The sequence below is a fragment of the Lathamus discolor genome, chromosome 5 (assembly GCF_037157495.1).
Source record: "Lathamus discolor isolate bLatDis1 chromosome 5, bLatDis1.hap1, whole genome shotgun sequence".
Classification (NCBI taxonomy): Eukaryota; Metazoa; Chordata; class Aves; order Psittaciformes; family Psittacidae; genus Lathamus; species Lathamus discolor.
The window spans coordinates 107,720,809-107,734,521 of NC_088888.1; the positions used below are offsets into that span (position 1 = coordinate 107,720,809).

The 13,713-nt window shown below is 40.7% G+C and overlaps 1 protein-coding gene across 1 annotated transcript in view; it reads left to right on the forward strand.

The window, feature by feature from the left end:
• Window positions 1-13,713, forward strand: part of TFAP2D (transcription factor AP-2 delta) — a 50,719-nt gene that overhangs the window by 22,148 nt on the left and 14,858 nt on the right. Inside the window, exons 6-7 of the mRNA XM_065679216.1 lie at window positions 4,661-4,802; window positions 11,471-11,584. Of these exons, the coding sequence (XP_065535288.1) occupies window positions 4,661-4,802; window positions 11,471-11,584 (256 nt within the window). The remainder of the gene's footprint in view (window positions 1-4,660; window positions 4,803-11,470; window positions 11,585-13,713) is intronic.

The window sequence follows — 13,713 nt, forward strand, 5'->3', positions numbered from 1 at the left end:
TTGCGCAACCTATAGGTGAGGGATGCCCTCTAGTGCCTAGATTAGGTGAAGGGAAAGGTCTTTTTTCTTACCAGGTCCAATAGTAAAATACCTACGTCTTAGCTAAAACCATAAGGGCTCCTCCATTAAATACTAGCATTGCCAGGGCTAAGCTTTACTGGTGGCTCAAAGGAGTCAAAGGCATCCCCACTGGGAGCAAGCAAGGATGTGAGGAGAGGTGTCCCCTTCTCTTTGGACAGGTCACAGCATAAATGGCATAGCAGATGCAGCTAAAAGCAATGCATGAATGACTTTAAAACCATGAGATTTTTTACACACACACACAAACAAAAAAACAAAACCCAACAGAAAACGGAAAAAAAATAAACCAGAAAAAAAATGGAATCTGTTTTCCTGTCAAACCTACTTAAGACACTAAATTTCCTAGACACTGAATTGGTGTCATTCATCATTTTCAGACCAAAACACTAAAGAAAAATAAGCCAAAAGTTACTTTTTTCACCCTGCTATCAACTGTCGCACTTCTTCCTTAGCAGCCTTTGTTTAAATATCCTTCCACTTGCTCCTCCCCGCTTCTCACCCTACAAATATAAAAAAAAAAAATTCTTTCCACCTTCTGCCTATACCTCCTATCTCTGGGTAGCATTTCTGCTTCGCAGAGCATCCAGAGGAGGCAAAGCCGAGGAGAGTAGGAGGTTCAGATGCTGAATGTCCCTCTCCTGGGACACAACTTTTGCCTTTACTCTGCATAAGAGCATCTCTCATTCTTGCTAGACCCAGGAGACATGCATGCTGCTCTTTGCACCTGCCCGCAGAGACCTGTCAAGGTACATGGCTGGCCTCTCCACTCAGGCTTTCCAGAGCTGTCTTTGCCAATCCAGCTTCAGCAACTGTCCTTTACCATCATGCAAAGCTCCCCGGACAATTGTCAAATCATATAGGAAACACAGCACCATCTATAGCTGCAAAGCCATGTGCTGGGAGAAAGAGTCAGCCATCCCCAATACCTGTTCTTTATCTCTGCAGGAGAAAGAGCTGAGGATATTGCACGTAGGGAAATTTGCTTTCAGATTGGAATGAGGAAACTGGTTATTAAAGACAGGGATTTTAGGAGTTTCTACTTTTAGTATGACTCCTCCCTGATGTAAATAATAACTAGGTAGAAGAAGGCAAATCTAAGATTAAAAAAAGAGGTTAGTTCTTCCACATTTCCAACATTTCCACATTCTCCCCTAGAATAAATATTTGCCCAAATTATGATGTAGACAAATAAAGAACATCTTTTATGACATTTTGTACAAATTACTTTACCCCACCAAGCAGGCTTATTTCCTACTATACAGCAATACAAAGAACATCTATTCAGTGTGATTGACAAAAAAAATAATATATATAGAAGTATATCATAATCCACCAAATGACCATTTGGTCCAGGTTCAAAATGACATCAATGAAATACGACAAATCATGTTCTGCAGAGTGTTTTCATGTCCAGATTTGGTTTTCTATTTAGAATTTGATATTGTAATTTGGAATGCCTACTCCTTATATCATGTAGAAGTGCATACTTATGTGAATAAATATGCATAGTTCTAATGTGCATTCATAAATAGATCAGCTTTCCATTTCCAGTAAAAATATATTTTAAAATACATTTAAAATATTATTTTTATTATTTCACAAGCACAATATCTATATTTTTATCTATCTATATCCACAAGCAGGTAAGACATTTTAATTCTTTTTGCTCATGACTTGATCTCCTCATAAACCATTAGTGCTCAATCACAATCGTGGCTCCAGGTAAAATGGACAAGTTTTATAGTTTTGTATAATTTTCTCAGATCATCAAAACAGTTTAGTGTCATTTTCTCAGCTCTAGTAAATAGTACATACCATCTTTGTAAAGGTAACTTTGAATGAAAATTCATATTTTCATTCCCCCTTTTTTTACATTAAGTGCAAACATAAATATTTCAGACAGCTTGTTGCTGACCCTATTACATAAATGCCTACAGTTCATCACTCTTGAAGAAACCAGTCATTTCCAATGGCTAAATATTTAAATGCCTTGCTGACTACATTCCTTATTACTTGGGTTTGTCTCGGATCAGGGCAGAGCTGTCTGGAGAATAGTAGTTCCAGCTGATGACAGCTTCAAACAGTTGGATTTTATCTTCTTTCCATGCTGCTATGAAAACAAACCTATCAAGTGTTTTAATAGAGTCTGGTCAAAAGCAAAACCTGGTGTTTTTCTGCAGTTGATTTACTCTGTAAGTTTTTATTTAAGGAAGAGTAAAATCATAGTTAAAACAGAAATTTTGAAATTGAAATTTTGAAGCATCTTTACAGAAATTTAAAAGCCATGGGTACAGATTTGTCCCCTTTCTCATTCATGAAGAACTCTGGGATAGATTTTTTAAATACAAAACTGACAGCCAGCTATATGCTTTTTTATTCTGACTCACTGTTAACACGTCACTGAAAACTACTTTAATTTCACTGAAAATTGTATTACTTTTCCAGAAGCTGTAAATTAAGTGGAAACCATATCTCCTTCCAACTCAGAGACAGTGGTTGCTTGTTAACTTCTTATTCATTTTGGGCACACTGGAAATCATGTTTAAAAAGAAACAAATAATGCAGATGATTTTGAGTATAATCTTCATTTTTTCTGTAAAATTGGTTACAGAATCAACAAGCCAAGTTTGTTGATGGTTAGTATCAGCAAATTCCCTGGAGCAGTGCATGTATTTTACTAGTACTTGAATCCAGTTAGGTGAGATAAACACACAATAAAGTATTTGTGGAAATTTAATGTCTTTTCTCTGGTAACAACTCCAGTGACAGAAGGGGAGACAATAAACTCGGAAAAGATGGAGAATAGAGTCATGAATAGAGGTCAATACATGTGGTTCCTTATGCCTCACACTGCCCCTGCACATGACAACTGCTCCCATGGAAGTTTCCATCTTCCTTGGCTTGGCCAGTTCTGTACAGAGCAGACTCAGTCTTGCTGGGGATGGGATGTATTTCATCGTCTCTATTGTATCTGTATCCATCCTCTCATATCACATTCTAGTCAGCAGGGAGAAATCAGCACTTCTGGGTGATTAACAATTGAATTAAATTGACATAATAATTAAACATTTGATCAGGTTCCTCAGAAAAGCTGTGGAATCTCCATGGCTAGAACTATGCAAGATCAGGTTTGAAAAGGCCATGAATAACCTAAGCTAAGGCCATGCTTTCAACAGAACATAATATCCTGAGTTCCCTTCTAACCTGGACTTTTCTATAATTCTTCTGATCCAGTTTTGCCTCCTACTTTAGTATGGCATGATACATGCTTCAAAAGCTAGTTTGTCTCCATTGACTTCAAAGTATTAGATCAGACATCAATATCAGCATTTAATCAGATGAATTGTACTGCACATATTCCCAAAGGGAAGTGTTCCAGGTCCTGCATCCCTCTTAACTGTTCACCTGGAGCATTAGGATGGTCTCCAAACAGCCAGGATCCAATTCCACTTCTCATGATGGCAATCAAATACACAATTCTGAAATACATAAAATAAAATAATTAATAAAATAATAAATAAAATAGCAACAACACCTAACCCCAAACCTATTCTTGAGCACATTTCTGTTGAATCACTGATGTAGATGTGCTTCAACATACACTTCAGGTACCTGACCTATTTCTACAATGATATGAGAGCAAGTATCATCTGGAAGTGTCTATTTCTCACCAGGGAACAACTAACTTATGCACAGATGTTCACACTCCAGGCAGTTGTGTTCAGTCATATGTATCCCACACGATGGCTGGCAGAGTCATAGCATGCAGGCCAGAGTAAACCCTAACACAAAATTCTGGGTTCTCTAAGCTGGTGGAGAGGGGCAGGTTCTTCTAGAGGCACTTGGCACCCATCATGGAGTTGGGCTATGGTGTCTGGTATAGTAAGGTAGAGAGGTGCTCAGTGCCACCCCTGTCACAATCTTCTCACAAAGCCTAATCAAATCACAGACTTCCTTCACGTTGATTTCCCCACCTATAGAACAGCAACTGTGATCTTCATTGTCATCCCTTTTTGTCTTGTCTGATCAACTTTGATTGTAATCCTTTTGGAAGCAGGATTATTTCTTGTGCTTTATTTTGAAGCCTGCTTATCTTTAGTACGGGACACTTGTATTGTGCCTGCTGGCTTAACACCCAAGCAAATATGCTGAAATGTATATTATCCCCACAGGTCTATTCTACAGAAGGTTTTTATCTGAGATCTTCAGAGTTCTTTATTCCTGCCTTTCATTAATTTCCATGCCTTAAATATCAATCATGAACTGGGCTTACAAAACTTGAGCAGCTGCCCAGTACTCACTGGTAGCAAGGGAGGAGATAAACCCAAGTGTCTTGTCTGGTATATTTTCCTGAGAGGAACACCCTTTCTATCTTCTGGCTGTCACCATCTGATGACTAAGCAAGAGCAGGCCAAATGGGCTCAAATCTGTAACAGATTGGGAATGAATGTCTACAAAAGTGGTTTGTTATTGCTTGGGTTTGGTTTTTTTTTTTTAAGACTGGAAGGCATTCTGTAACCATAATAACAGTAATAATAATAACCCTAAAACCTGACTGACCTGTTTTGTTTAACTACAGGGGAAGCATTACATTTGGCCAGAGATTTCGGCTACACCTGTGAAACAGAGTTCCCTGCCAAGGCGGTAGGAGAGCACATTGCCAGACAGCACATGGAACAGAAAGAGCAGACAGCAAGGAAAAAGATGATCCTAGCAACAAAGTAAGAAGGGAAGGGAAACTAAAAAAGAAATCTGGCTGTCACTTCTCCATTTTGGAGCTGGGGGCTGGGGGCGGGAGGAGTGGGAGTGTGGAGCTGGGATTGCAGTAACTGCTATCACAACAGTAGTCACTGACAGCAAGTGAGAGCAATCCTCTTTGGAGATGCTGTAAGAGGAACCTTCTTTACTGCAATGAGGTTTTAGTGGCTGTGCTCTCATGGCCTGCAGTTAAATGAGCATGTACATCTCAAATGCTTTGGGTTAGATGAAAGGAGGGGATACTAGTACATGCTACAATCTATAAGCACAGAGACCAGCTTTGTCTCCTGTTTACATGTGACCGGGAGATCTAAGCTTCTACTGAAGTACTAGTTACTGTGGGATAATTATCATTAGTCTGCTGAGGGAGAGCTAGTTTGCATAGAGATAGATGCTTTTTGGATGGAAATTGCAAGAGTTCCCCTGAAGTCAAAGGCACTGTAACAATGTACACCATCAGGGGAGCTTTGCTAAAGGCATTGAAGACACAAGAAGACACCTGACTTTGCTCTAAACAAGCCACTCACCTCCCTGAAGCAGTATCATCATGTTAGAATAACATTTCATCTAGGTTAATTAGCCTTCATGAGCCATGGGAAACAAGAATAAATAAAAAGTAGGGAACAACATAGAGCTACACTAGGTGTACGGTTTGTCAGTCTGGTGCAACCATGAACATATTCATACTCTTCTTATGCCTACCGCAGTGTCACATAGTGAGGCTGCAGGAGAGCTGAGGCCAGGCACCAGAGCTGTCAAACCACCATCCCAGTGCTGGAAACATTGGGAAATCATGCAGGCTGGGATATATCCAACAGAGAGCAATCACCCTTATTAGGGGAGAAGACTGACCAGCAACAGGGCTGTCCTTTGTATTCCAATGCCCTTCTGCTTTGCCAGGATTCCTGGCCTTTATGTCCCTCTCGTATCCAGAACTCTTTGCCCTGAAGGTGACCCAGGGACAACATGAATTGAAACATCTCAGACTTGTGAATTCGGTGAATATAGCCTATGATCCTTCCCTGGGGTGATACGCTGAGCACCATGTGGCTTAGGGGCGATTAATTTAATCACCTGTAGGTTAAAAGGAATAATATAAGTGGAACATGATCTTATTCTTACCTATACCCACATTTAAGGGCATGAGGAGTTTCAGAGACATGAGAATAAACCAACTGGCAAGAAGCAACGCCTCTCTGCAAGCTCTGTCTACCTATTGCTGTATAGCCCATTAACAATTTGCACCCCTACCTATGGAAATGGTGGTTGTACTGCTGGGCAGCACAGCCTAAACAAGAGTCAAGACTGCAAGTTGCCCCATTTGGAGGATTTGCCCCATCTATAAATTGTTACTTAACCCTTTCTTTTCTGCCTCTAGTGAGGTCATATTCCTATAGGTTGCAATAATCAGTGAGTAGCTATTATGTCCTGCCTCCAAAGGCTGCCCCACTGAGGGAGTCTCACTACTCTTTCTCAACACTCCATACCTACTTTCTCACCCTCTTTTACTACTGAGATGGGGAGTTGTGGGCATACATTACTCCTAACCTCCGTGAATTTTGGGATTGTAGGCTGTTATCCTGGACTTCTAAAGAACAAAATTACTTTTTCTCCATTTCTTCAGTTTAAAACACCAGGTAAATTGATCAGAGAGATCTGTTGATAATATGAAGGTCGGCCATATCCTGCTCTAATCAGAGTGCTTGTAACAGGGACAGATGGGTCGATGTGTGTGCTACTACTGCCCTCTCCTGCCTGGAAGGAGAACAGTGATTCCCAAGCCGGTCCTGTCCAGGTACTACAAGAGACACAGGTCCATAGTATCATAATATTAGCATTATATTTCCCAGCCATGCTTCCATGTGTCTGCTTGTAGGTGCTCCAAACATCTATCAGGAATCTCAAATATTCACTAGGCACGTATAAGCTCTAGATGTGTAATTTCTGTAATTTTGCACCTGCTCTGCATCATGTGTTTTTTTGAGATGGGACACCAGAAAAAGTGGTGGATTGCTGTGCTGCCACCAAAAACAACATTGCAATTACAGGGTCGTAAAATCACCCATGGCAAGCTTTGCCTATGGAAAGAACTTGACTGCCACCACCTCTGCACACTGCCATTGTCCACTCTAGGTCAGAGCCAGAAGCCCATAGAAGTGTGCCTTTGGCAGCACTGCTGAGATCTTCCACATGTGAGGTCTTGGGGAAAAATAAGAGAAAAGAACAAAGTTATTTCCACAATTCCTAGTACATAGGTGAAATTCCATTATGGGTTCAGATATCCAACTTCAGAGGCTTAATTCAGTTGCTCAAACATAGGTACCTACTGCCATTTGAGAGAAACTGGGTTACCCAGGTTGGTTACCAGCTGCTGCTCCAGGTCTCTCCTTCTCTGCCAGTGATTATGGATGTCTTGGGCACTACATATCTAGTCAGGAGTAACTAAGAGCTCTATTAGCTCTTAGTGTCTAGAATGCAGAAGTCTCTTGTGTCCAGTAAGAGCTCACAGAGCTGTCCAAGCCATCTATACCTTGTGATGAAGAAATCCCCCCTTTCTGAACTGAAGTATTTCAGTTGCCATGCACAGAATTGTGGCCTACAAGCTAGTGAAAGCTAAAGACTGATACTTTAGATACCAGTAACCCTCTTTAATACATGGAGGCTCTCTTTACTGCCCTGCTCAACCCTACCTGGTCTGAGGCTATGTTGATAGTAATACAGTAAGTGAAATCAGGACCATTTTTTACCATGGAACAAGCCACGTTCATCATGTTAAACTGCCTGACCTTCCAAAACTATCTCTTGGAAATGGTCTCTCACGTTTGCTAACTCAGGACCTGCCTAGGATAGTATTAGTTGATGCAAGAAGTTGGTGGCATGGCCCATTCTAACAATTTGATGGTCTAGACAATGAAGCCTTACCTGACAATTATGGGAAGAAGAGATAACTGTGCTCTGTAGCCAGTATAGAACACTGAACACGAGTGACAACAAGGACAGGATGGGAGTGAAGTAAGCTTTGGTTAAGAGCTGAAAGGATAAGAAAGGGGTTAACAAGGGGTAATGGAAGAAGCTGGTCTCCTATAACTCTCCTTTCCATTCACCTCCTTTGACAAAGTAGATGATTGGGCAGTTCAGAGCAAGATGCTTCAAAACAAAGACTGAGTTGTCATAATTCTAGTCAAAGGGGGCTGATACTGGCTTGTTAACCCTAGACTCTTTAGAAAGGTTTCAGGACATATCTATGTAATTCACACTTAAATGAAAAAGAAGAAAAGGAACCTGATTACTGATGGTCTTTTACCATGGGTTAGTTCACCTTGCAGAGATGTGGGAGACCCTGAATGACTTTACAATTGGCGACTGAACTTGTTCAGGTTGCAGCTAGGACAGATGCAGGACTGCTGATGACCAACTCAACAATTCCACTAGATGGAGAGGTACATTGTCCTGTGGGAAACATCACAGAGTATTACAGCACAAGGCCTTCCACATGAGACAGAGGGACAAATACACACATATTTACACGGACCAAAACAGAACAGCGTGAGTAACAGTTTTATGTGGGATTACTTACAGTCAGTACAGAGTAATCAAAATCTAGCTCACAACACTATGTGCTCAGTTTTCTGAAAAGTAGTTCTTCGACTAGACACACAAGACTTGCATCTCACTGATGTCTGGTATTTGGGTGCCTGGCAACTCTGCCATATTTGGAATATATCAGACTCATGGGCACACATTTGCCCCACTCTTGTACTCACCACAAGGCATTTGCTTTGGCAACTGCTAGAGATATGATCATGGACTAGATGGGCTCCTGTGATCCAATACGATTTTTTTTTTATCTTTTTCTGATTATCTATTGGAATATCTGACCATCTATCACAAATAATTGGGCACCTCCGTTGCTGGAGTGATCAGGACTTTTCTTATTAATCTGTGGCTCCTAAAACAGCATAACCACCTTTGTTTTTTCAAAATCACAGTCCAACTCAGTAAATAATTGTCAGCCATTCTCCCTGTCACTACCTCAGGTGATGTTTTATTGCTAGTGGAGGCTCTGAGGCACCACTTTACTTATAAATCTCCTTGAAAAAAAAAGTAGGTTACTGCCTTTTGCAGGTTTTCATGTATAATAAAAAAGTTTTTTCTTTTCTTTCAATCTGCCAACATTCGGTAAAGACTTTTGACATGTGAAGATAGAAAGGAACTTAATTGCGCACTTGGTTCTGACACTTTCCTTTCTCAAAATGCAAGAACTTTTAAGATTAACTTTTTCAACAGGTAGAAAGTAGAGGTTGGAGGAAGGAGAGAAGAGCAGTGCTGACAGGGCCAACTGGGGATAGTAGATTGTTTAGAAGCCAAAATGACTGACTCTTTTCAGTTGTTGAAAGGAACTGTTTTTCCTCTAAGGACCTGATTCATTAAAACTGTATGCTGCGTTTACATACATTTCTGCTGAATACATCTCTTTGCCTGAAAGGTTAAGACGATGCTCTCTTTGCAACCAGTCGGTGTCTAGGTCCATACAGATGACAAGTGCTTACAGAAATCAGGCTTGGATGAAGTCCAGCAGCACAGTAAGAAATAGTGTTTTGCATCTGCTTTCCTCTCAGTCAAGAGAGAGCTATGGTATCCACAGTCTATGTCAACAATGTGCAGAACACTGATAAAATTCAGGGTAGAAAAAAGTTAGTATAGTTTCCTTGCTTGACAATGGAGAACCTTCTAAAGATCAAACAGCTGAGTTTACTCACTTATTTTCCATTATGCCGCTGTCCCAAAGGACAAGTGTTATAAGGTGACAATGAACTCAAAATGTATGTAGGACCAGATGTGCAAAGTCTTCTATCAGAAATTGTGGACAACAGAGATGTTCTTTAGTATTAGAAACTGCCCACACACACAGTGATTGCATCTGTGCTAACAAAGTAAACTATTCACACACTGAGTCATGAGATTTCAATTGTCTATCTTATTAAAATGTTAGAATGGTGTCTTGAACTCTCCCGAATGTCTTCTGGGCATGTTCTGGGAGATAGCATACACCAGCTTCCATTCTGAGGAAGCTGCTCTGTTTAGGAGGCTAGAGGAGCATAACTATTCAGACCTTACCAGACAGATGATGACAATTTACATGAGGTTATGAGAGTGATGCCTGGCACTGTATACTTTACAACGCAGATGAGTGTCCTGATCATCTGGTGGGCATAATGGCCTCCTGACTTCACACCAAGTGCCTGTATTTGCAACACAGTCAAAGGAAAATTGTATGCCCATTTGGAGAAATCCTGAGAGAGAGATCCAGTTTTAATTAACTGTATCATAAACCAATTGAAAGTAAGTGGTGTCTCTATTTATCCATGGTCCATATAGTAGCCTTCTGAGAACATTCACTAAATAGAGTTGATGTGGCTTCTTTTTTGAAAAGTATATTAGTAGAATATTCCTAGACTAATCTGCAAACTGGCCCAAGACAACAATATTACAGGAATGAAAAGGCCATATTTTCAGGTCTCTCCTAGTGTAAGGTCCTATACAGAGGTATCCCAGGGGATATTTTTAAGCCCCAGGTGCTGAGGCATCCTGAGAAGCCTGAGGTAAAGCCCAAGAGGAAGAGAGAAGACAGCAAGGCCATTCATACTTACCAAAGAAGTTGGGCTATTAGGCTGGTAGAACACCAGGCAAGACAGAGCCCAAGGTCCCATTGCAAGGTGCTGAACTGTCCTACCTTCTTAAAGTGTGTATTTGCCCTGTAGATGATCACTGAGGAAAAGTGGAGGTGATGGGATTTGCCTCATGTGCCTGTCTGTTGTATAAGTGCTGCCAGCTGAATCACTGAGCTCCTCACCAGAAAGGAAGAGTCACTGTCAGATTACAAGTCCTCTGGACTGCTGTAGACACTTACTTTAGGCTCCCTGATGTGTGGTAGAAATATAGAACAATTTAATTAATGTTTCAATAGGAAATTTAAATGCTGCTGTTGGAATTAATTCTCAGTCTAGGAAGACCTATGGGAGAAGTCTTAGTTGAGAATCCATCAGTTCTGTCACAGGCTCTACAAGGAAGCAGAGTATGGTCATAAATGGAAACTGGAAGAGCAAAGGGAGCATTTTCCTTCACAACTACTAGTGTTCCACTTGTCTTAGGAATTATGGGGTTAGGAAAGCAAGGCCGAAATGGCCAGGTCTTCTACTTGCAGATAAACCAGTGCAGACAAGCAACTATACTAGTGTATTTACACAGCATCTTCAGGCATGTTCTAATGCTACGTTAAAATTTTCTTTAACTATAACCCTTGCTTCTAACATAGGTGAGCTTAGTCAGACTTAACACTACCAAACTGAGTTCAGTTCAGGACAGAAATCATGTTTTAAAATGTCAGTGTTAATATCGTTCCAGAGGGCAACTATTCCTGCTCAAGACATTCTGTACGTTGCTGGCTCTGAGAATTTGGGGCAGAGAAGCAAAAGGGAGATTCGTTTGCCTTTAATTTCTTTAACAGTGCCGCTGCCAAACATTTCTGTTATGAATGAGATCGTTCAGGATGAGGTGACAGTGTCATGGGAATCACTTTTATGGAAAGGATTACATTTGCCTTATTTAAAAATTTCCACTTTTCTTTTAGACAAATATGTAAAGAATTCCAGGACCTTCTAAGTCAAGACAGATCACCCCTTGGATCCTCCAGACCAACTCCAATATTAGACCTCGACATCCAGAGACATTTAACACATTTCAGGTACGATTTTGAAAGAAGAACAATTAACTAAAATCCATAATTTTGATAAAGACTACATATGATGTTATAGTGGTATTTGTTCCCTTAGCTAGGAACTTAGCTAGACTATAATGTCGATAATACCTCTGTTCTCTGTGCCTATTAAAAGCATGTGTTTGTCCAGCAATGTAGGTCAGGTTAGTTGCATTCACCTTGCTTCTAGGACCACAGTCTGAGTTTGCATAAGTAATTTTCTACATCTTCTGGCCGGATCTGCCCATCTGGCCAGAAAGTTGTCTAGTTGTCTTGCTCTAGATGTGAGCCAAATCACAAACTAACTAACAAAGTGGATGGTCCAGAAATGTAGAAACTGAAGTCCAGAGCCAAAGTGACAATAGAGATGAATCAAAGTAGCAATAAAAAGAAGAACAGTTAGGCTGCACCTTTACCAATTAACTAAATAGTTCCAGAGCCTTCTCTATGCTACTGAGACCATTTGACATCATCTTACCGTGACCATAGTATTAACTTTTTGGTCTCCAAAGCAGACTGTCCTCAAAGTACACTACCTACTGGAATAGTTCTACTGCACTAATTGAACAACTACTAACTACAGAGCAACATCCTGGAAATGTGTGGTAGAATTCAAGCTGGCTGAGACTAAAAAGCCAGAGACTGCTCATATATTTAGACTCAGTTTCTGGGCCCATGCCATAGCAATATTTAATTTACTGATGTAGACAGCCCAAGACGCCGTTGTGAAGACGAGGACCAAACTTCATCAGAATTTTGTCTAAGTCAAGGATAAAAGTGTATAGATGATTTGAGATCAGACAGATTTATTAGCCCAGGAGTTGCTGTACAATTTCATGTTTTTGTGTTACGCAATGTGCTAGGTACAGCCAAGATTGAGATGGCAACTTCCAGAGGGACACTTTGAAACTGTGGGGTCATCTAAGATTATTATCAAAGATAAGCTTGATGAAACATCCTATGGGTGCTCCTATCTCTGTTCAAGCCACAAACGGGAATACATGACTAGCTCAGGCTGCAGATTTTACTTTTTTTCCTAGCAGTTAGCTGATATGTGAAATAATCAACATGTAAAGAACTGTTCCAGAGAGCTGTTTACAGACCATAACACCAAACAAGTTCATTAGGCCTATACAGGCTTAGAATGATTTTCCATATTCTTTGCTACAGCCAGCTGAGCCACTGTTCATTCATTGGGTGGACAGACAATTTTGAACCCCAACATCCCAATGTCTTTTAGTTATTATGATTCACATAGAGCATGAAGCACTCAGCAGTCAGGTGGTACAACACCTAAAGTTTAGTTCCTCCAACTTTGAATGGATTCCAAAATACCAATACCCACCATCCCACTTCTTTCATCTATGTGTCGGGGGTAGGGAGAGGCAACGGCAGTGCTCGGTCCACAAATGAACACATTCCTGCTTATTCTAACACATACCTGTGTTCATCCTATGTGTGTACGAACACACCTAGAAACCCCACTTCTGTTCTCGTGTGGTGATGTGCACACACATGTACATACCACTTATGTCTACGTATGCTTTCCCTTATACACACACACCCCAACACCTAACTACACTGTTACACCAAGGGAGACATACTTATTTATGTAGGATACTCATAGAGTGATTTTAATAGGTTACCTAGGCTTGCGGAAAAATAGATAATTCCCCATTACATGCACAAAAAGTAAACGTGATACAAGGTAACTAATCCCCAAGGATTCCTGTGTTTAACAAAATAGCAGTCAGGATAAAACACTGAAGGCTTCAGCTACAAAAGCTGTCAACTGGTACAGCTCCCACCCTTCTTTCTCTGCTATACTTCAGTAGGTTGAAGTACAAAGCTTCTGCAGGCAGCTCCTGGATCATTCAGTACTTTCTTTCCTGCCTGCAATAGGAAATAAGTGTTGGTCTGAAAATCGGCACCTAGAAGAGCACAGGTCTTTACCCTACAAAGGTGCTTCCCTGGGCTTAAATCAGACAGCCTTCTCTGATTGTGTTTAGTGAATGATGAGTACTGCCAGACCCACCGGCTGAGCTGAGACCATATTCCTTTTCCATCTGTCTTAGAGAAGTTGAGGTCAGATCCAGATTCTGACCCAGACCTCCAAT